Source organism: Sphaeramia orbicularis, chromosome 9 (genome assembly GCF_902148855.1).
Source record: "Sphaeramia orbicularis chromosome 9, fSphaOr1.1, whole genome shotgun sequence".
Taxonomy (NCBI): domain Eukaryota; kingdom Metazoa; phylum Chordata; class Actinopteri; order Kurtiformes; family Apogonidae; genus Sphaeramia; species Sphaeramia orbicularis.
In genome coordinates, this window is record NC_043965.1 from 48,158,327 (window position 1) to 48,182,178 (window position 23,852).

Genomic DNA, 23,852 nt, shown 5'->3' on the forward strand with positions numbered 1-23,852 from the left:
GTTTCACACTTATAGTATGTTACACAACCACATCCTTTGTAACCCACTTTTGGATGCTCCATTTGAGAAGATTGGGTTTAGACTGTTTCTCTTTCTGTGCAGTCCTTCACATTTTAATGAACATCCTGTCAGCTAGTAACTTCAGCTAAACCATCACTAGATAACTTTAAATATATTCTAAAATATAAAAATCAGTTGCATGTACAGTAATGTCATGGCATTACAGTAGTGGATAGGCCATATCACCGTGGTAGCTAGCTGCTAGAAGCTAACTAAGATAGTTAGCTTAGGTGGGACAACTGACTGGGATACTTCTTTAAATGACTGATTTATGGAATGTTTAATAATCTCCAACCTAACCATGCCCAGTTTGGATTTAAAATTGTTTTTAGTCATATTTACTGCTTGTTATTATCATATCATTAGCCTCATAGCATAACTGCCTAACTCATACACAAATTATGTTGTTTGTATCCCAGAGAAGTTAGAAAAGAAACACCTGAATTCAACATTTCCATATACTTTTGTCCTTTTGTGTATGAATTAGGTCATTATGATATGAGACTAATGATATGTACAAAGCTGAAAATTGCATGTAAAATTTACTGTGAAAGACAATAGCTGAAGGAAATAATGTTTTGGATTGCAGGTGTGGGTGTGGAGAGCAGCAGCACACGGTCATGGTAACGCCAAACACACTGGTACACAATAAACTGCTGTCTTGAATAAACTGATATGATCTGATGTGTGATCCTCCAATATGATAACTCAGCTGCGCTGTCTCAGCAGGAAACAAATGTTGCATGAACGAGTCTGTAGAAATCTACTGTATTGAACTAAGTGAACCTTCTAGAAGACTGAAAGAATGACCTCAGTTATTCAGTTATGACTGGATCAACCAACAGATGTGTACAAAAGTGAAAGTACATTTGTTTGAATGATCTAAATTCCTTTTTTAAAATTGTGTAAATTGACATGAATGGTGGAGTAAAATTGTATATAGTCTGTACCTTAATGTTTCTAATATTTTACAGATTGTGATCATAACAGAGCAGGTGATATGGAGCCTTTTGCTGATCTGACCATGAATTCTGCCAGACTACAAGGAAAATCACTGGGGAAGCTGGCGGCACCATCTCTGCTCAATGACTACTGTAAGAGGCAGTTTGTTTACTCAAGTACTATTACAGCCCACATACGCTCATGTAATAGTAATGTGCAGCTGTGATGTTGAGCTAAAGTTTCAAACTCAATATCATAATTCATGATTTTATATCCAGTGTAGGACCAAAATATTTCCTGTCACTGACATGACAACACAATGACCATACAATCAAGTCCAAAATGCTGGTTGGTGGAAGTTTCTAAGATACAGTCTTGGGTCAAAATGTGAAATTCGAGAATTAATGAGAGAATGGATTTAACTCTAAAGGAATATTAGTCTCAGAGCTACCAGATCTACTTCAAAACACTGTCTGGACATGACAGTACATTCACTTAAAAGGTTCTATCTAGTGGAACATTTATAAATCTATTGTATAAACGTACATAAACACACACACACAAATATATATATTAGTGCTGGGCAGCGATTAAAATTTTTTATCGCAATTAATCGTGTGGATTTCTGCGATTAATTGCGATTAATCGCATAGTTATGGGGGGCGGGGGGGGGGCATCAACAGCGTGTTTTGCCTTTCAGTGATATTTCAGACTTGAAGTACTCTGGTGATAAAAATAATTCCACATGTCAGTGCTTCCAAACAACTGTGTCCTTCTCAACCCCACCATCTGAAGACATTTAAAATGAAAATGTCCATGGAAAAGACCGCTACTTTTCTCCATGTTTATGTCCACACCAGTTTATTTCCACTTGTGAGTGATTGACAGGAGTCTTAAGCCCACTAATAAGTACTAATACTAATAAGCCCAATAATATGTGATGCCAATAATATGTGATGTTCAGTTGTTAAAAGCAAGCAAAGGGGGCCCTCTAGTGGTCAGAATAAGTTGCACTAATGTATGTTTTGTCCTTTCAGTGTTACCGTAGTCAGTTCAGACATAAGAAGGAACTAACAGACACGTTTCTTTCACTCTGTTTGTATGTATGTATACTTCCTCTTCTTGTGTCTAGGGGGTTTTCACTTATATCGTATCTGATTAAATCCAGTTTTGCTGTCTGGTGACATTTGCTGACACTCGTGTTTTGCTTACCCCTGATAAGTTCACGTTACTAAATTAGGAGTTGTTTGCTCCTTTCTGTACCCAAGTGAAAAAGTACTGACAGGAAGGCGTACCGCAGTCATGTGCATGTGCAGCAGATCAATAATGTAAAAGCATGAAATAGAAGTATAGAAATGTAATATAAATCATGTTTTGACTAATACATTTTATCACACATGTTTGCGAGTGAAATTATTTAGCAAACAACAGAATGATTGATACATACAGGCGTTGCTTCTGCAGGAGTTACACAAAGTTTGATTCAGCATTACTTGGAAAGTTTGCTTTCTCCTCTCAGCTCTGTGCACAGTTCACACAGAGCACCAGTGTGTGGAGCACCAAAATATAAGCATGAGTTTCAAAATAAGAGTCCGTATGTATAAATGAACTAAGACTTGCTTGAAAGGCAGAACGGCATTAATGGGAGATTTAAAAAATTGTTGGTGTAATTTAGTGAATGAGTTACAGTAATAACGCGTTAACTTGCCCAGCCCTAATATGTATATATATATATATATATATATATATATATACATATTCATATATATATATATGTGTGTGTGTATGTATATCTATATCTATCTATCTATCTATCTATCTATCTATCTATATATATATATATATATATATATATATATATATATATGTATATATATATATTTATATATATTTATATATATATATGTATATGTAAGGGATGTCCGATATTATCGGCCCACCGATATTATCGGCCCGATATTGCCATAAAAATGTAATATCGGTGAATATCGGTATCGGTTTTTTTGCCTATCATGAAAACTGATAAAATAATGCTTTGATTTCACCGGCATTTACCGATGCGTAAATGAAACATTGTTTGTAGCTGAAAGAAATGTGCAGTTTTCAAAATTGTACAGTAGCGTTGCCACACTGTAATAGACTCATGGAGAGAGGGAGAGAAAATAAATAAATATGGCATTTTTTCCACAACTTAACTCTTTCTCCTCCAATGACGAGATTTTCCGTCACTCCGTGTTTTCACTGTTATACTGGAGTTGAAGCTGCTGCGGATCGTGTGAATTACTTTCCTTAGTCCAAAAACAAGCAATTAAGCAGCTTTTTCAGAAAAATGAAGGACCGGGTTTAACGTTTTCACACTGGAGTCTCCCATGGCAACACATCCAGCGGCAGCCACTGAATGAGGAAATGCAGACTGTGCAGGAACCGTGCGCAGTTTCAAAAGCCTTAAAGATGATTATGGAGACAGAGTCTGACTATTCAATATATGATGGAGTTACAGAAGAACCATTTAGAGACAGGAACGGAGAAACAGAAGGTGAGGGAGACGGACACGGAACACGGGAAACACGGATCAGCTCAGGTCCGACACGAAGTGGTGGTGGTGGTGGGGGGCACGGAGAAAATGACAGACAGGAGGAAGAGAAAAGAGACATTTATAGAGGACATTCAAGGAGAAGACAGACACACAGACATGGGACAAGACAAAGGACAGCTAGTGTTCATCTGTTAGAGTGAGTTCAGATTCAGACTGAGGACACAGAACAGATTCAGCTGTAGAATGTCAGCAGGGACACAGGTAAGACACTGTTTGATTTGGCTTCAGTATGAAATAAATAAATACATATATTCATACATAGATAAATGACTAGGTGTCCATATAATTATTTCCAGATCAAACACAGCAGCTGGTCCAACAGGAGGACCTGGTGCAGCCAAGGAAAGGCCAGAAATCTACAGTATTTGGTGCATTTGTTTCTTTTTTTTCTTGAAAATGAGGAATATTGAAGTTTTTATATCAAAAAGCTAAACTACTATGTGGAAGACTTATAACTGATGTATGTAAATGTGATAAGTTTAGAAGGAACCTGGTGCTTTAGAAGATGTTTTGTTTAAAGTTTGGTGTAGATTCCTCTAATATTTTGTGGAATGATGGGATATCTTAGAGCTGTTTATTATTATTGTTGTTATTATTATTTTATTTTGTGATTTGGAATACAATGTTACTGTTGGTAAATGAGAAAGAGTCAAAAATGTAAATAGGAAATCAATTTTATCTTGAAAATCAATATCTTTGGAAAAAAATGCCGTTTTCTCAGTTTTTTGCTCAAAATTTAGTTTTTTCCTGAAAATGACCAATATTCAAATGTTCATATCTCACGAACGAATGAAGATAGAATAAAATTGTTTCTTGTGTTTAAAAGTTGAAGTTCTGTTCTTTCTTTTGATGTATTCAGTGTTCACATACTCCTAACACAAAATTTTCAGTCAGCCTCCAAAGATTAGTGAAAATGACCAAAAAGGCTGGCGCTGGCTACCAACTCACTGGAAAATGCTCTGGAGGGGAAAGAGTTAAGTTGAAGTATGTATTCTTTGCACAGACAGTGTTTACATTTTAAAAGCCTTGTTGCATTTGAGAATGCATCCAATGGGGCATCACAATAAAATTAGGCATGATGTGTTAATTCCATGACAGGAGATATGTGATGTTACCTAAAATTAGTTTAATATCCCACATACAGTACAGGCCAAAAGTTTGAACACACCTTCTCATTCTTCGCATTTTCTTTATTTTCATGACTATTTACATTGTAGATTCTCACTGAAGGCATCAAAACTATGAATGAACACATGTGGAATCATGTACTTAACAAAAAAGTGTGAAATAACTGAAAACATCTCTTATATTCTAGTTTCTTCAAAGTATCCACCCTTAGCTCTGATGACTGCCTTGCACACCCTTGGCATTCTCTTGATGAGCATCAAGAGGTAGTCACCTGAAATGGTTTTCACTTCATAGCTGTGCCTTGTCAGGGTTACTTAGTGGAATTTCTTGCCTTATTGATGGGGTTGGGACCATCAGTTGTGTTGTGCAGAAGTCAGGTTGATGCACAGCTGACAGCCCTATTGGACAACTGTTAGAATGCATATTATGGTGAGAACCAATAAGCTAAGTAAAGACAAACGAGTGGCCATCATTACTTTAAGAAATGAAGGTCAGTCAGTCTAGAAAATTTCAAAAACTTTGAATGTGTCCCCAAGTGCAGTCGCAAAAACCATCAAGCGCTCCAACAAAACTGGCTCACATGAGGACCGCCCCAGGAAAGGAAGACCAAGAGTCACCTCTGATGCTGAAGATAAGTTCATCTGAGTCACCAGCCTCAGAAATCGCAAATTAACAGCAGCTCAGATTAGAGACCAGATGAATACCACACAGAGCTCTAGCAGCAGACACATCTCTACAACAACTGTTAAGAGGAGACTGCGTGAATCAGGCCTTCATGGTCAAATAGCTGCTAGGAAACCACTGCTCAGGAGAGGCAACAAACAGAAGAGATTTATTTGGGCCAAGAAACCCAAGGAATGGACATTAGACCAGCGGAAATCTGTGCTTTGGTCTGATGAGTCCAAATTTGAGATCTTTGGATCCAACCGCCGTGTCTTTGTGCGACGCAGAAAAGGTGAACGGATGGATGCTACATGCCTGGTTCCCACCGTGAAGCATGGAGGAGGAGGTGTGATGGTGTGGGGGTGCTTTGCTGGTGACGCTGTTGGGGATTTATTCAAGATTGAAGGCAACCTGAATCAGCATGGCTACCACAGCATCCTGCAGTGACATGCCATTCCATCCGGTTTGCGTTTAGTTGGACCATCATTTATGTTTCAACAGGACAATGACCCCAAACACACCTCCAGGCTGTGTGAGGGATATTTGACCAAGAAGGAGAGTGATGGAGTGCTGCGCCAGATGACCTGGCCTCCACAGTCACCGGACCTGAACCCAATCGAGATGGTTTGGGGTGAGCTGGACCGCAGAGTGAAGGCAAAAGGGCCAACAAGTGCTAAGCATCTCTGGGAACTTCTTCAAGACTGTTGGGAAACCATTTCAGGTGACTACCTCTTGAAGCTCATCAAGAGAATGCCAAGAGTGTGCAAAGCAGTCATCAGAGCTAAGGGTGGCTACTTTGAAGAAACTAGAATATAAGAGATGTTTTCAGTTATTTCACACTTTTTTGTTAAGTACATAATTCTTCATGTGTTCATTCATAGTTTTGATGCCTTCAGTGAGAATCTACAGTGAAAATAGTCATGAAAATAAAGAAAATGCAAAGAATGAGAAGGTGTGTCCAAACTTTTGGCCTGTACTGTATATTGGCAGCGGTATCAGTAGATATCGGAATCGGAAATTAAGCGTTGGACAATATTGGCATATTGGTTTTTGGCAAAAAAGCCAGTATCGGACATCCCTAATATATATAAACATATATATATATATATATATATATATATATATATATATATATATATATATATATATATATATATATGTGTGTGTGTGTGTGTGTGTGTGTGTGTGTATATATATTTATATATATATATGTGTGTGTATATATACATATGTGTGTCTGTGTGTGTCTGTGTGTGTAATAACATTTAATCATATATCCTGAAAACATCAGCAAACCAGCACTTTTGTTATTTGTTTTCCAATTAATCTTAATAAAATATACAACATTTTCCACAATTAATCTCTGAGGCAGATAATGTCTAAAAAAAACTGGAGACCAGTGTAAGAACATAGACAATAGACCAGCAAATCTTCACACACCTACACTAAATGAAACAGCTGGCAGGGCTAGAGGAGTGTAAGGGTTAATAGGTGAGATAATTAAAGGGTCCTGATAAAACTAATGACATCAGGGAAACTGCTGGGAAAAAATGACTGTTTACAGAAGATCAGCTGCAAATGTTGTCAGAACAACAAATACCAAACCTAGAAGCAGCACAGATGAAGTGTTCACTGGGATGCTGAAAAATGGGGAACTCAGCAAGAACATGAACATGGACTTGTTGGTTGTAGGAGAACGTCGTCTTAAAGACTATGTGGCAGAAAAACTTCAGGAACCCATGTGAGATGAAACAATGACAAGGTCTGTTTGCAGTCATTGATGCTAACTTAGCACATTAGCAACTTAGCACTTAGCACCAAGATTTAGCAACTTGTCAGACTACCCTAGCAATTTTTTTCTCAAAAAACACATAGCAACAAATTTAGCTACTTTTAAAATGTATAAAGTGACTCAAACCCTAAAACTCACCAATTTTCCTGTAATTATTTAGTAACTTGTAGTGACTTTTAGGAAAAACAGCAGATACTTTTACTACTGAGGAGTTGGAAACACTCGTCTTCATGCTTCCATCTCATGTGAATCCATTAGACTTTACTGGCTTTTTATTGTCACTTATTAAAATTATTCATGGTTTTCAGTTGCAGTTTGGGTACGTTTAGAAAATTCTCAAAGTTAAGATTAATGTAGTGCAGGGGTGTCAAACTCATTGTAGTTCAGGGGCCACATTCAGCTAAATTTGATCTCAAGTGGGCCGGACCAGTGAAATAATAAGATAATAAGATATAAATAATGTCAACTCCCAACTTTCCTCTATGTTTTAGAGTGAAACAAGTAAAATTACATTACAAAAATGTTTACATCTACAAACTATCCTTTAAAACAATGTGAATAACATGAACAAACTGAATAAATAAGTGCAATTTTAACAATATTGTGCTTCAGTTTATCATTTACAGACATAATATTGTTATTATTGTATTGTTTTTGTGAAATTATACTTTGTTTTAGTGTAAATACATGAAAATGTTTACATTTAAAAAGAAAAAAAAATGGGGTTGTGAGTATTTATAGGTTATTACAATAGTATTTTACTGATCCATCCCACTTTAGATCATATTAGTCTGAATGTGGAAACTGACCTAAAATGATTGTTAATATCTGAGCGTAATTTTTGCATTTCACACATTCATCCAAAGGGCCGAACTGGACCCTTCTGTTGGCCGGATTTGGCCCCTGGGCCGCGTGTATAACACCTGTGATGTAGTGTGTTTGTCAGCTTTAACCCTTCTGCAGGGTGACTATAGCTCATGTAGAAGAGTACATAGGACATACAGTTGCATTCTGGGTATAGTCAGATCCCATGTAGGTCATCCTCTCTGCACTGTATATTTATCTAATACTGCAGAAAATCCTGAACAGAATAATTTTGTAAAGTCATCTCCATGTGTTGCTTGTTGTGCTTATGAAAGTACACTCTAGTTGTTTTAATGCCTAAACCTCAGCAAAAATGCAGCTGGACATAAAAAGTCAATGTCTTTGTGGTTTGAGATGAGACACAAACCCTAGTTTCATTGTTGAAGAAAAATCACAAAACGTGGCTCAAAGTTTGCTGCGATGAGTGTAGCTTTATTTAGTGTTCCGGAGCATGGTGAGAGTACCGATGCAGACAGAGTCTGTTTCAGTAGTCTGACCCCGGATCTACGTTTTCAGATGGTATTTATACAGTTACTTCAAAGCAGTCAATAGAAAAACAAAAGACAAACAAAGAAATAAAGAAAAAAACAGGGGGTTGTACTTCAGGAGGGGGAAAGGATTCACACCAAGGGGAGGGAGGGTATGTCTGTCAGACCTGGTGGAGGCATCTTAACATATAATCCAAACATCACTGGTTAATGCTAAACAGGTTAGCTCGACAGGGAACATGAAACAAAAGGGTGTCTTCTGTGCTCTCAAACAAAAGGGTGCTGTCTGCGTTCTCAAATCACAAATTTTCTTTCTCATCATATACAACCCACATCCTCCACAGCCCCCCCCATCCCCATGTGAATTGTGTCACTCTTTCTTTACTTCTTCACCTTACTTTGTAAACCCTTTCTACTTGAAAGCCTTTCAAGCTCAGCCACTGAACTGATTAGATTCCCTTTTAGAAATACTCATGTGTTATGACATCATGACCTGTGAGACTTAAGCCCAGTGCAGACTGAACATTCACCACGATATAAGCTGAAAATGTGCAACTACTGCTCTGAATATTCAGGTGTTCTGCCCGTTCAGATCAATGCAGTGAGTGGAGGTGAGACAGGTCATTTCACAGAGCTGCACTCTGTAAGGCAGTGGTTCCCAACCTTTTTTGTCTCCTGACCCCATTTTAACATCAGAAATTTCTGACGTACTCAGACATTCAATACAGGGACTTTTTTTTTTTTTTTTTTTTGCTAAAATTAATTTGTTTTTGTTCATGTAATAGTTTGCTACACTATGTTGCAAATAAACATTAGTTTTAGGCAACATTTAGTCTATATAATGTATATTATTATGGATGGAGGTAGAAAAGCCAGGTGTAGATTACTGCACAAAGTGAGAATTTTATTTTCTTTGGTCAGGATATGTACAGTCAGTCCATCTTGGATTTCCAAGGCTGACAATTAATACTGAACAAACAAGAACTCAAACTATGAATTATGAAAGAGCTGCAGCATCTGAAACCGACCACAATGAACATTTAAAGGATAAACAGAACCACAGTGCTTCAGTTTCAGCTGCATAGTTTGTCATGTCTTTTATGGATTGTGATTGTTTCTATCAATTCACCATATTTTTTATTAGTAAGTTTTTATTTTTATTTTTATCAATTACGAGAAATTTCAAGTGATCCCATTTGAATTTCACAGGGGGTCCCGACCCCAAGGTTGAAAAACACTGCTGTAAGGCCATGTTCCAAAAAAGTTTAGTCTCATTGTGGTTTTCTTGGTCTAAAAAGGGTAAACTCCTCAACTATAGCAATTTTACATCAAACCGTTTCCATTGTGGAATCAGTCGAGTTAGTGTATGTATTCCCCTAATGACAGTTCAGACATTTAGATATCAAATATGTCTGGACAATGAAAATAATGTTATGGTGTCCATAAAATCTCCATCTCCAGACGAGAAAATCTGTTCTATTACTTTTTCATGATTATTGACCATTATGACTGTTGTCGCACACTTCCATCAAACCCAAATTTCTGTCTATTTTATGTACTATTGTCAGTTCTCTACTTAATCTAACATCTGCTTGGAAGCAAAAACACAACAAATCATTTTTAGAATTAAATCATCATATTTATATATATATATATATATATATATATATATATATGTATATACAGGGTGGGGAAGCAAAATTTACAATGAACATTTAGTTGTTTTTTCTCAGCAGGCACTACGTCAATTGTTTTGAAACCAAACATATATTGATGTCATAATCATACCTAACACTATTATCCATACCTTTTCAGAAACTTTTGCCCATATGAGTAATCAGGAAAGCAAACGTCAAAGAGTGTGTGATTTGCTGAATGCACTCGTCACACCAAAGGAGATTTCAAAAATAGTTGGAGTGTCCATAAAGACTGTTTATAATGGAAAGAAGAAAATGACTATGAGCAAAACTATTACGAGAAAGTCTGGAAGATACTATTAAAGAAGAATGGGAGAAGTTGTCGCCCGAATATTTGAGGAACACTTGCACAAGTTTCAGGAAGCGTGTGAAGGCAGTTATTGAGAAAGAAGGAGGACACATAGAATAAAAACATTTTCTATTATGTAAATTTTCTCGTGGCAAATAAATTCTCATGACTTTCAATAAACTAATTTTATATATATATATATATATATATATATATATATATATATATATATATATATATATATATATATTTATTTATTTATTTATTTATTTATTTATTTATATGTGTGTGTGTGTGCGTGCGTGCGCGCGTGTGTAAATTCAGGCATTAAGGGGATAAAGCTATATTCCAAGTGTGTCTGACTCTCACCAGCTGACACTGTTTTCATTAACCCTTACAGACCCAAACATCCACCTTTAACCTAAACCATCTACTGATCTAAACTGTTTAATACCTGTTGATCCACTAATCCTATCAATCCATGTAAATTATTGGTCAAAAATACAATTTGTCATCTTTTCATAGTCATTAGATAAGACCCATTTGGATGTTCAGAAGCTCCATAGTTATCATGGAAACACCATCTTCTATAACATTGATCAACCAGTAAAACCCATAGAGTTGGCTCAATGACAGTGGTTGGACACACTGGGTTTAGGTTCAATTAATGAGAGATTTGACTGAAAAAGTAATTTTTCCCTCATTTATTTCTGATTTGATATATCCATCCATCCATTATCCACCGCTTATCCAGGGCCGGGTCCCAGGGGTAACAGTCTAAGCAGGGATGCCCAGACTTCCCTCTCCCCAGACACCTCCTCCAGCTCTTCCGGGGGGACCCCGAGGCGTTCCCAGGCCAGCCGAGAGACATAGTCTCTCCAACGTGTCCTAGGTCTTCCCCGAGGTCTCCTCCCGGTGGGACATGCCCGGAACACCTTCCCAGGGAGGCGTCCAGGAGGCATCCGAAACAGATGCCCGAGCCACCTCAGCTGGCCCCTCTGGATGTGGAGGAGCAGCGGCTCTACTCCGAGCTCCTCCCTGGTGACTGAGCTCCTCACTCTATCCCTAAGGGTGCGCCCAGCCACCCTGCGGAGGAAACTCATTTCGACCGCTTGTATCCGGGATCTTGTCCTTTCGGTCATGACCCAAAGCTCATGACCATAGGTGAGGGCAGGAACGTAGATTGGATGTAAATCGAGAGCTTCGCCTCTCGGCTCAGCTCCTTCTTCACCACAACCGACCGGTACAGCGACTGCATCACTGCAGACGCTGCACCGATCCGTCTGTCAATCTCACGCTCCATCCTTCCCTCACTCGTGAACAAGACCCTGAGATACTTAAACTCTTCCACTTGGGACAAAGACTCCCCACCGACCCAGAGAGGGCAGACCACCTTTTTCTGGTCGAGAACCATGGCCTCGGATTTGGAGGTGCTGATCCTCATCCTGCTCGCTTCACACTCGGCTGCAAACCGTCCCAGTGCACGCTGAAGGTCCAGGTTCGATGAGGCCAACAGGACAACGTCATCTGCAAAAAGCAGAGACGAAATCCTGTGGTCCCCAAACCGGACCCCCTCCGGCCCTTGGCTGCGCCTAGAAATTCTGTCCATAAAAATTATGAACAGAACCGGTGACAAAGGGCAGCCCTGCCGGAGTCCAACATGCACCTCGAACAGGTCTGACTTGATATAATAACCTTTGAATTTACTCTGAGCTGTTATGAACATCTACATGATCAATAAATTAAATATAGAAAAAATCATGATTCTCCCTGAGAAATGCAAAATGCAGAGGATAATATTATAGTAAATGGTGATAAATCACTTGGGAAAGACAAAAACATCATTTGGAAATTGTAACAAAGATAGTTGGGGGTCTTTATGGGTTGAAATACAGACTGAATTGACTGTCTTATTTATGTGTTTTCAATGCTGGATCCGCTTTAGTTCTTTTCCATCTCCTCCTTTTCAGACACTAACCTCCTCCAGTGCAGTTGTAATGGTGTTATTGCATTAGCCCTGGGCTCCTCCGTTTTCCTCTGGAATTCAGAGACCCGAGCTTTGCTGGGACATTTGGACCCAAACCCACCAGGGGGACGTCCTCGTGGACAAAGTCAGTCCATCTGTTCTCTGTGCTGGAGCAGAGACGGCAGAACTCTGTCCATGGGGACCAGACGAGGACAGATCCAGGTATGAACCCAGTGGACACTGAGGCTTTTACATGTAATCAGTATCTGGCAAAACGGACATTTTTCTCTGTGTTTGTGCCTAGTGTTTACACAACAATGACCACGCCCACCGAAAACAATGGTTTCTAAAATATCTGACCAAAGTGGACATTTTGGCAAATCTCCGTTCACACATTTGCGTGTAAACAGAGGGGAACAGAGATCTGGAACAGACGACACACTTTTTGAAGGAAATATTCAACCACTTCACATGTGATGATACAGTGTAGAGCAGGGGTGTCCAAACTTTTTTTCAAGAGGGCCAGATCTGATAATGTGGACATTGCCAGGGGCCAGTGGTCCCTTCAGACATTTTTTAAACAGTAAAAATTACATATAAATGCGCTGTTCTACAACAATTTTATTTTCATTGTCACAATATCATTTTTTTAAATGGCAATGTAACCAAATCTAAGCCACTCAGGTGTGAACAAATTAAAAAAAAACAAAAAAACAAAAACAATTCTGCCTTCCGTTCACATCTGGAGTCAGATCACATAGAACAAACTGTATAGAGTATCTTAAACTTCCAAGTTGATAAAAATCTTAACCCCACATTCATTTTAAACATGACTTGTATGAGTAATCATTACTCATATATTACTCAGTAATGCAGAGTCTGTTAATATTTAAGATGAAAACATATGACTCTTACTCTTGTCTTTCACAAACTCATTCAGAAAGTAATATTTCGTGTCACATCTACAAGTACATAACACCAGCAGTTAGAGGCAACTAACCTGGCAACTTGGTAGCCTGCCTTGGTGGCGAATTCATTGAACTCCCAGGTTCACATGAAGAGTCACTGTTGTGAGTTTAAAGCAGCTTGAATTTGCTTCACTTTTTCGGAGTGCTCACTCCCTGCTAGCTTGTCGTATGCGTTAGCATGTTTTGTCTGCTAGTGTCTCTTTACATTGAATTCCTTAAACAAGGCAACAGTCTCTAGACAAATTAGGCACACATAATTGCCTCGATTTTCAGTGAAAAAAAATTGTAATTCCCGTCTCTCCTGGAAGCGGCGGCCCTCACTGTCAACTTTCGTTTTTTTATTTACAGGCGCCGTGGTTAGAAATTAGCGAAAAGGCTTCACGGCAAAGTCACAGAGCCAGACAGAGTTATAGTGGTGCTGCCACCATGAGGTGAAAGGAGAAACTGCATTTTAAACCTTTTATGATTCATGTACTCGGTTCAACAGTCCAAGCGGGCCAAAAATAATATAATATAAAACCCAAGCTGTGGGCCGTATAAAATCTGACCGCGGGCCGTGATTGACCCCCGGGCCAGACTTTGGACATGCCTGGTGTAGAGGAAGAGGATGGAGCTGATAAGCAAAGTTACAAGTATTAAAGGAGAAAATAAGGAAGATTGGTGCTAGTGCAGTGGGTCTCAACCTTGCAATGGGGGGGGGTTATATAGCCCAGTGGGTATTGCTGTAGACCTCCATGTGGAACTACGGTGTGGGTGCTGGTGGTAGAAACACCAGAGCTGGTATTTGTAATCATGCCCAAAATACATACTTTTATCTTATTTCATGTTCATATTAACTATGTTTGTTCTGATGTAGATACTGATACATTGTGATGAATAACAGTGACTAATGCCCCCCATTTGTGCCTGAGGGCCCCCCTCTCAACTTTCTCATTCAAAATGCCCCCGATGCTGTCCAAATGCCCCCTGGGAGGCGGTACCGCCGCTGTTGAGAAACACTATGCTAGTAAATGTTAGCATCGCACCAGTGGCGGCTGCTCGTCTTTCATACAGGGGAAGCTCATTGTCGGCTTACATAAAAAAAAAAAAAAAAAAAAAATTGTCAAGTTACTTAAACATACATTCGGCCCTCCGTTCCTTTTAAAGAAAATGGTCAGTGACCTTATCGTATCAAGTAGGCGTCTTTTCCAGGGACTGGACCAGTGTCCTCTCTGCTTAGATTGCCTTGGCCCATTGTGTTGTGGGTGTAAGACTTCAGCCTTTTTAAACTACAGATGCTCCTTTCACTCCGACCTAGCCGACAGTTTGATTGATTTAACTATCTACGAAACGATATTAAACTCGAACAAGAAATGATAAAATTATGTAACTGAAACAAGAAAACGCTGAAATTATGTTAAATTGAAACAAGGAAGTATAATGAGTGTGTTTTATTTACAGAGCAAGAAGTGAACAAGTAATTTCGTAGTGGTTTCTCTCTCTCTTTCACAGCAGAATGTGCGACGGTATTAAACTGAACTGTGTCAGTGAAGGAGTAGATCTCAAAATAGCTGTCAATCAAATGGGATTCAGCCTTTCGACTGAGCCTCCAATCAGCACCTGGGATTCTGGTGTCCAGCCCGGTCGAGCTCCGCCCACAGCTCCATTCACCCCCAGAGACGCCCGGCGTCTGGGGGCGGGATAACATCGTGGTATTTATCCAATTACCGTCCAGTTTTAGAGGCAATGAAAAAAACTGTTCCACTCAGTCCCACTGAAGCCCATAGACGCCCGGAGTCTACAGGCAAATGCACTGAACAGAGATCGAATGAGAAAACAGCGCAACGGGAAAGTATGAGAAGTGAACAACATCGCGTCCATTGATTTGTGATAAAGCTGATTCTGAACGATCTCATCTGTGAGATGAACATGTTCTAACACATTTGTAGTCAATGAAATGTCAACACAACTGTACATATTTAACCATTTAATTTTCGTAATTTTAGGAGAAGCCGGGCTTCCCTTGCAGTCTGTGAGAAATTGCCACTGCATTGTACCTATTTAGCACCCACTGCATCTGCTTCTGTATGCTTCTGCTTTATGCATTTACTTGATATAGAATAAGGCTTTTATGAGGTGTTTCCACATCTTCATACTTCATATTTAGTTTTTCAGTCCTTTATCTGCTCTGTCCAGTTCAGTGGAAGGTAAATGAAGTAATAATTTATGACTGTGCACAGCAGTTTTCAAGAACTGAAGACAAAAATATCTGGGAAATATCCATTTTCACAAATACCTGACCACATGTAAACGTAGCCTGACTCAGTTGTGTGTGTGTGTGTGTGTGTGTGTATGTGTGTGTGTGTGTGTGTGTGTGTGTGTGTGTATGTGTGGGGGGGGCTTCTGAAAGCATCGCGCTGAATCAGCAGGATGACGGTTTGTGGTGTCTTTGTCTTTCTTTCTGACTGTTTAAGTTGTGGGATGTGGAACATGAGAAGAACGTAAGCTGTGTGCCATTCCACCTGTCTGCAGTCAGAGCGCTTTCCTGGAAACAGCAGTTACTCAGCAGGTCTGAACAAAAACTATGAACTCAACTTTACTATCATGACTAAAGCAGGACTGACACAAGGAGCTCAGCCTTGACACATATTATTATTATTATCATTATGTTGAATAGACTGATTTAATAATAAAGATTACTTACTGTTGTTAGTGTTTTTAGACCTGGACCTGCTTATTTCACAGTAAAGGAAACAGAGCCTGTTTATTATTGATGAAACATTTGAACAGGCTGGTGTAATGACTTTAACACACACAGACCCACAGCTACTTTTATGGCAGCTTCCGAATGAATTTGTCTCTATTTAACCTTTCTTAAGTGATTTATTAACATTTATTATAATTATATTGTATAATACCACGAATTGTTATAGGAAGACCTGGAATTCTGTTCATCCAAGATTCTTGTCCAATCAATTTCTCAAAGACTATTCACCTGATTCTTTTCAAATCCCACACACATTTTCTTTATCAATAGGAGAGCTGCAGTGCATAGTTTGATGGCTGAATTTCAGGTTTTGTTTTTTTTTTGGTTTCTTTTTTTTTAATATACAAATTTGTAGAAATTTAACTTAGAAAACTTGTCCATCCAATTTGTCGAAGACTATTCACACAATTCTGTCAACAAAGTGATCAGAATGAAAATATGAGTCTATGTCTGTGATCAGTGACAGTGGATGGACACACTGGGTTTATATCGAATTAATGATATATTTTGCTGAAAAAGTCATGTTGTCGTCAGTTTTCTCTATTTTGATCTAATTACCTTTGAATTTACTCTGAGTTTTTGAGAACGTTTACATGATCAGCTAATTAAATATAAGAAAATACCTGATTCTTACTACCAAAGTGCAATGGTGATGAATGGTGATAAATCACGTGGTAATGGTTATATATAATTCAATTGGACGTCACCACAAAGAACACCTCTGGGTCAAGTATAAAAGCAATGACTGTGAATATATAGAGCATATGATATGCAGGTGATTGACTATTTCCATGTTCTGACAGTGGCTCTGACCTGGGACATATCCATCACCATGACCCCCGTGCCCCTACCCTTCTATCTGGTGCAGTCGTCCAACAGGGTGGGGTTTGCAGCCTGCAGTGGTCTCCTACAGAGGACCATCTGGCCAGTGGCTCCACTGAAGGCTTTCTGCATGTGTGGGCCAATGGCATCGCAAGTTCACAGCTACCAATCATTACAATGAAACAACCCAGCTCTGTTAAGGTCAGTGAATGCATCACAATGATGGTTCAATGAAGAGAACCAATTATTGTGCATCACTTTATTCTCCATGTTTGTTTCTCATAAAAGGATGAAACCAACAGTATTTTCTAATCACTTGGAACCGTTCAGGCCCTGCCATATCTGCTGAAGTAAATCTTTAACCCTTAAAGTGAACTTGTACGGTCATGGTCATTTCACCACATTGACTGTGTTTTGTGTATTACTTAGAAATGTGTGAGGCAAAAATTAATTAAAAAAAAAAAAAAATCTCTATAACTGCACCACACTGGACCTTTTCATGGATTATGTGGGTGATAATGTGTCGTCTTAGACTGGTGTCTGCAGCACGGGGTCAGTGACCAGTCTATCTCAGCCCAGGTAATGGAACAATATAACCAGTCTGGGTCAGTACCAGTGCTGGAACAGACTTACAACACCTACTGGACAACGGGATAGAATGGAAGTTACTGACGGAGCTGCTAGGATTATATGTGATCTATGAAATAGAAACCAATGAACATTCACTACAGGTACAGTTTAAGACCCAAACATCCACTGTCGACCAAAACCATCTACTGATGGAACTGTTTAATACCTGTTGATCCACTAATCCTATCAATACATGTAAATAATTGGTGTAAAATACAGTTATTCATCTTTTCATGGTCATCAAATATGACCCAGTTTAGAGCTCCATTTAGAGCAAAGGCCTCGTAGTTACTGCTCAAGGTTCAAGGTTACTGAATTTGTACCCGTGGGTAGATTTGTTTTGCAGTCGAGGTGATTACTTTGGCATTACAGCAAGACATACATTGAATGTGTTAGACAGGTACTTCATCGAGCTTACAGACAGGACTAAAAGACAGGACAAAAAGTGCTCAGTGTTCCACCATTCATCAGTAGCAGCATGGATAAGTAAAAGAATAAAATAAATAAATAAGATCAAATAAATAAAAACAAGATGCAATAAAACACAACAAAAACCCAGAGGAGATAACAACAGTCTGGGATAAAAAACTAGGATAAGAACATAAAATTAAAAAAAAATTTGAAGTCACAATAATAATAAATAGAGCAAAGAAATAGAATAAATAACTAAAATAAGTTATTAAAGTGTAATGTCACTATTTCTTATTGAGCTCAGTGACGGCGACAGGAACAAAGCTGTTTTTGTAACGCTGTGTCCTGCACCTTGGGACTAAGAACCTCCGTCCAGAGGGAAAGGAGCTGAAATTCACCTCATAAAAGATGGGAGTCATTATTAAGAACTGATGAAGCCATCCTCTGGACCTGTTCAGTGTACAGGGAGGCGGGACAAGACTGGGACTCACCAATCAGGCGACTGGACCATCTAACTATTTGATTCAGTGAGTTTCTCTCTGCAACTGAGGTCTGACCGAACCACGCCACCAGGCAAAAAGATAAAACAGACTCAATAAAGGAACGATAAAACAAAGTGAAAATGGTTTGGTGAATGTGGAAGTGTGCCAGTTTAATAAATCGTGGAAACACCGTCATCTTCTACAACATTGATTCACCAGTAAAACCCATGGAGTTGGATCAATGACAGTGGATGGACACAGTGGGTTTATGTTCAGTTAATTAGAAATTTGAGTGATAAAGTCACTGTTTCTCCAGTTTTCTGTTTTGATATAATACAGAGAAAATGAAAACTCATTTACTCTGAGTTGTCATGAACATCTATGTGATCTGTGAATTAAATATAGGAAAATACATGATTTACACTGAAGAATGCTAACTACAGAGGATAATGTTATAATAAATGTTAATAAATTACAATTAAAATAGCAGAACATTTTTTTGGGAACTGACACAAAAGTAGCACTAGGATTGTATGGGTAAAAACAAAACTGACTGTGACTTGTTCATGCAGGCGATGGGTTGGTGTCCATGGCAGAGAAACACGATTGCTACAGGAGGAGGATGGACGGATGGACAGCTGAGGATCTGGGATGTCCAATCAGGGACCGGTGTCACCTCTGTCAACACAAACTCACAGGTACAGATACTGAAATACGTCTATGATAAATACTGAAGAGGTTTTTTAACACCAGCCACATCTGTGACTAACCAGGACACTGATCCAAATGCAGATCTGTTCTCTTCAATGGGCTGAAAAGAACAGACGTCTGCTCACAGGTCACGGCCTCCCTGATCACCACATCACCTGCTGGTCCTGGACTGGTCCTGGCCTCCGTCTCAACTATCAGCTGACAGGTCTGTGTTGGACAGCGCTGCCACCACTCAGGATCAGCTGCATTCTTGCCTTCCAGTTCACCCACACAGGGCTTTCCCATGTCGAAAACAATCACAGCAGCACGTTCCTGTTGGTGTTTCCTGGAAAAGCCTGTTTGTGATTTAAGGTGCTGATAGTGTCACAGTTGCTAATCAGTGTATCAGTGTATCAGTGTACCCTTTCTCATTACTCCTCACTCTGCTTCACACACCTGTCCTCAACCACCACTCACTATTTAAGTTCTCTCTTCCCTGCACTCTTTGTCGGTTTGTTACCTCCGCCAAGGAGGTTATGTTTTTGCCAGGGTTTGTTTGTTGGTTAGTTAGCAAGATAACTCAAAAAGTTATGGATGGATTTTCATGACATTTTCAGGAAATGTTGATACTGGCACTAGGAACAAATGATTACATTTTGGTGGTGATCGGGGCGGGGGGGGGGGCATCTGCCTTGGCCGAGGTCTGCGGTCTCCAAGTGCTTTTCTAGTTTTTTATGACTTCTCTTATACGTTCTTTCAGTGCCACCCTTTGTCTCTTCATCAGCCAGATACTCACCGGTAAACCTCTACAGTTGTAAGACTCTTGTTAGCTTGTTAGCTGTATTGCACATGTCTCACACTTCCTTGCCTTTGTCAGCAGCTTCTTGCTGTATTTATATTTTTGGACTCATGCTCCCAGTATTGTGTTTCTTGAGCTTTTCCTGTAACCATTGAGTCTGCTTATGGGTCCTTATTCCCCGTGACATAATATTAATAGAGCTGCAGCTATTGATTATTTTTGTAATCAGCTAATTTATTGATTATTTTCTTTGACTGAGTCAATTAAATTAATATTTGAATAGGCAAAAAAAAAAAAAAAACATATTAAAAATGATGTGTGCGAAAATGACAAACAACTTGTCCTTTGTTCCAGAACCAACTGAAACAACAACCACAAAAAGTATAAAAGTAAAAGGATATATAAAAAATATATGTATAGAAATAACAACAATAACAACAATATAAAAGTATATATAAAAATATTTATAGATATAAACAAACCAGTCCAGTGACATCTATAAACAATATGTCAGTGCAGTCTTCAACAATTCCATCCATCCATCCATCCATCCATCCATCCATCTTTTCATTTAGGTTCAGTTCCTTCTTCACCACAACAGACTGGTGCAGTGTCTGCTTTACTGCTGACGCTGCCCTCATCCACGTGTCGATCTCCTGTTCCATTCTTCCATCACTCATGAACAAGACCCAGTGATTCTTAAAACCCTCCACTTGTGATGGTACCTCTTCTCTAACCTGGAGAGGACACTCGTCCTTTTCTGACAGAGGACCACGGGATTTTCACATCCCAGCTGCTTCACACTGTGAAGGTTCATGCTGTGAACCATCCCAGTACAAGCTGGAGGTCACAGCTGAATAAAGCCAATGACACCACATCATCTGTAAAAAGCAGAGATGAGACCCTGAGACCCCATAACTGGACCCCCCCCCCCCCCACACACACACACACACACACACACACACACACACACACACACACACACAAACCCACACAAACATCTGACAGTCTACCTCTCCATCTTTGTCATGTTTCTCATCCTCAACTTGGCATGTCCATAGTTTTTACAGCCATAGGAGACCAACATATGGGCTCTGTATGGATGTCATTCCTCTAGTGGTCACTTACATTCTCAGTGACATGTTGGTCTGCAGCCGAGAATATATTCAGTTCATATCTCTACAATTCCTTTAACACCATTTACTATATTCCTCCAAAGTCCTTAATACATACCGTTAGCCTCACAACATAGTTACCTAAGTCCTGGGTCGACAGCCTTTTCTATCTAAAGAGCCATTTTAAGACTGAAATAGAAAAACAAAAACATATTCTTAGATGTTTTATCTCAAAGTGGTGACTGTTTAGGAAGCTCTTTAGGATTCGTTTGTATGGAATATGTTGACAATAAATCCAAGTTTCTGTGCATTTACAGAACTACAAAGAAATTACAGAACTACACTAATGAAAACAGTGACATTTTTCATTATTGTGCTGCAAAAATCGACTGATATGTGAAGGTTTTCTGTGAATGCAGATGAATACCTTCAGTGTCATAAAATAAAAGTAGTTTACTTTTACTACCACTACTGTTTTTTGACTCGTTTGGAGTGTCGTCTACATTTTTACAACTGCATAACATCAGAATGACTTTATGGTTGCATAAATGTGTAAAAGATAAGTGTAATTCATTTCCATATGTTTCTGGTAAAGCCTCATTAAGCCAAATGTGGCCCCAGAGCCACAGTTTGCCCTCTGCTGGGTTAAATCATATTTTTGGCCAAATTGGGATATCAGCATAACTTTACTGACTGCTGATTGATATTCATTGGTTATGACCTGAAAAAAATATGACTGAGGCAAATATGCTACGAGGCTAGCAATACATACATTACAAGTCTGGACAGAAGAGCTGCAACTACAAATTTTAGAGTATTTGTTTTTCATAGCAGATATTTGTTTTCTAAAAGCATTGTTTTTTTTTTCTTATTTGCAGGTCATTCACATCGAGTCCTGCACTTGGCCTTGAATCCTGATGGCTCTCAGATGTTCTCTGCTGGAGCAGACCAGGTCTTTCACATGTGGGACGTGTCATCATCAGTGTGTCTTTAATGTGTGTGTGTTGTGTCACTCATTTGAAGACAACTCTCTCACTTTCTCACCAACACCTTTGTGCAGACATAGAATGTTTCCTGTCCTTTTCTCTGAACTAACCACAACATTTGAAGACTGAGACAGTTTCTTGCTGTTTTTACCTAAGTTCCGTGTACAGAGGTTAGGTGAAATACTAAACACAGAGAGTCTGTCTATCACTGACCGCTGCATTTCAACGACAGTGTTTGAAGATATTCTTTAGGTTCAGGGGGATGGTTTATTGAACAATGCCAAAGTTAATTATTTGTAGGAAACACTTTTAGTTGACAGTGATTATTTATTTGCTTATTGTGTGATTTATTAATATATTTGTAAAATTATGTAGAATTTCCCTGAATATATGTGAGTGTGTCTATGTTTCTTTTTTCCCATCAACAACAGCCATAGGGAGTGGTGTGGTCCAGGGTATACAGTGGTACACAGAGTAAACCTACTTATTTTTCAGTCAGCATTGGGTATACCCACGTCTAAATCCTCCTAATGTGCACCATTCAGAAGCATTTGACATTCATGCAGCTGCTTGTGTGACCACTAACACCTACAAACTGCTCCTGATCAAGTCATGATAACTTTATAATAGTGAGCAAATACTACTGATGGATTTTTGGGTAGACTAAATAGAGTAGTCTGACATGTCACTGTTTCTAAAAATGGCATTTTTCTGGACTACTTAACCCTTTCATGCACGAATTATAAGAACCTTAGTCAAGATTTTTTTCTTCAGTGTTTAGCCATGAAAAAAACAATGTGATCGGGTTTTTTTTTCTATGGAGTTACAAAAATATCCATGCATTTAATTTTTGCAGTAAAGAAACATATGTTTAAAACCCAATATCAGAAAGTGATATGAAAACAATGACATAAAAACATTTTTAATGCTGTTAATCTGATGTCTTCTCACATTTTAACATATTCTAATGCTAGTAATTATTCACTTCATGGAGATAATATGCAAAAAAAAAACCTTCTTGTCTAACAAATAACAACTGATTTACACTCAGACATGTTAGTGCAGATCAGGTTTATCAAGAACAGTAAAGTTACAGTAATGATCTGAATTACAGTGTATGGGATGGTGCATAAGCGTCCACTGTGTTGGCTGATATGGAACTAAAACAACAAAACCCATTAATATACAAGAGAACAGCTGGAGAAGAACTGTCCACAGGAGTGGACAGTGCATGAAAGGGTTAAAAAAAAAAAAAAAAAAAAAAGCCAAAAATTGAGAGTATACCTACTTCTCCAGTGACCACTACACCACTGGACATAGGAGATATGAATAAAATAATAAAGATGAATAAACACATGGATATATAGCTGTATGGGTCTGCACCTGCACCTCTTAAGGTATTTGTTCATCTGAATCTGAATAACGTGGACTGCTGCACCCACTTAACAGGACGGAACAAACTCCCACTGAACTGAAGGACACCATAAATGTTACAGATTTATCCACCAAGACGAAAAATGGATTTTAATGAACCAAACCTGCTGGCATTGACTCTTTCCTTTTAACTGTATTCAACACCTTGACTGTATGTGACGTCTTTTAAGTGTGTTGTTTCCTTTTTTATTCTCTCGTACTGTTTCCCTTTTTAATTTCCTCCTTGTCTGCTACAGAGGTTACAGATGGAAATTGACCATGACATTATAAACTAGTTCAGAGCA

At 38.8% G+C, this 23,852-nt stretch overlaps 1 protein-coding gene across 1 annotated transcript; it reads left to right on the top strand.

The window, feature by feature from the left end:
* Window positions 1-842: 842 nt before the first annotated feature.
* LOC115425194 (cell division cycle protein 20 homolog) lies at window positions 843-22,204 on the top strand. The gene is made up of 8 exons (XM_030142577.1): window positions 843-923; window positions 1,035-1,154; window positions 12,490-12,707; window positions 15,907-16,001; window positions 17,003-17,222; window positions 19,117-19,242; window positions 19,337-19,460; window positions 22,027-22,204. The coding sequence occupies exons 2-8, from the start codon at window positions 1,061-1,063 to the stop codon at window positions 22,140-22,142; spliced, it is 993 nt and encodes a 330-aa protein (XP_029998437.1). The 5' UTR covers window positions 843-923; window positions 1,035-1,060; the 3' UTR covers window positions 22,143-22,204.
* The last annotated feature ends 1,648 nt before the right edge of the window (window positions 22,205-23,852 follow it).

Excerpts from the sequence above, each read along its gene's own strand:
- LOC115425194 (XM_030142577.1), top strand. The coding sequence starts at position 1,061 with ATGGAGCCTTTTGCTGATCTGACCATGAATTCTGCCAGACTACAAGGA. Across the intron at positions 1,155-12,489 it reads ATCTCTGCTCAATGACTACT|ACACTAACCTCCTCCAGTGC; the intron begins GTAAGAGGCAGT and ends CCTCCTTTTCAG. Across the intron at positions 16,002-17,002 it reads AAACAGCAGTTACTCAGCAG|TGGCTCTGACCTGGGACATA; the intron begins GTCTGAACAAAA and ends ATGTTCTGACAG.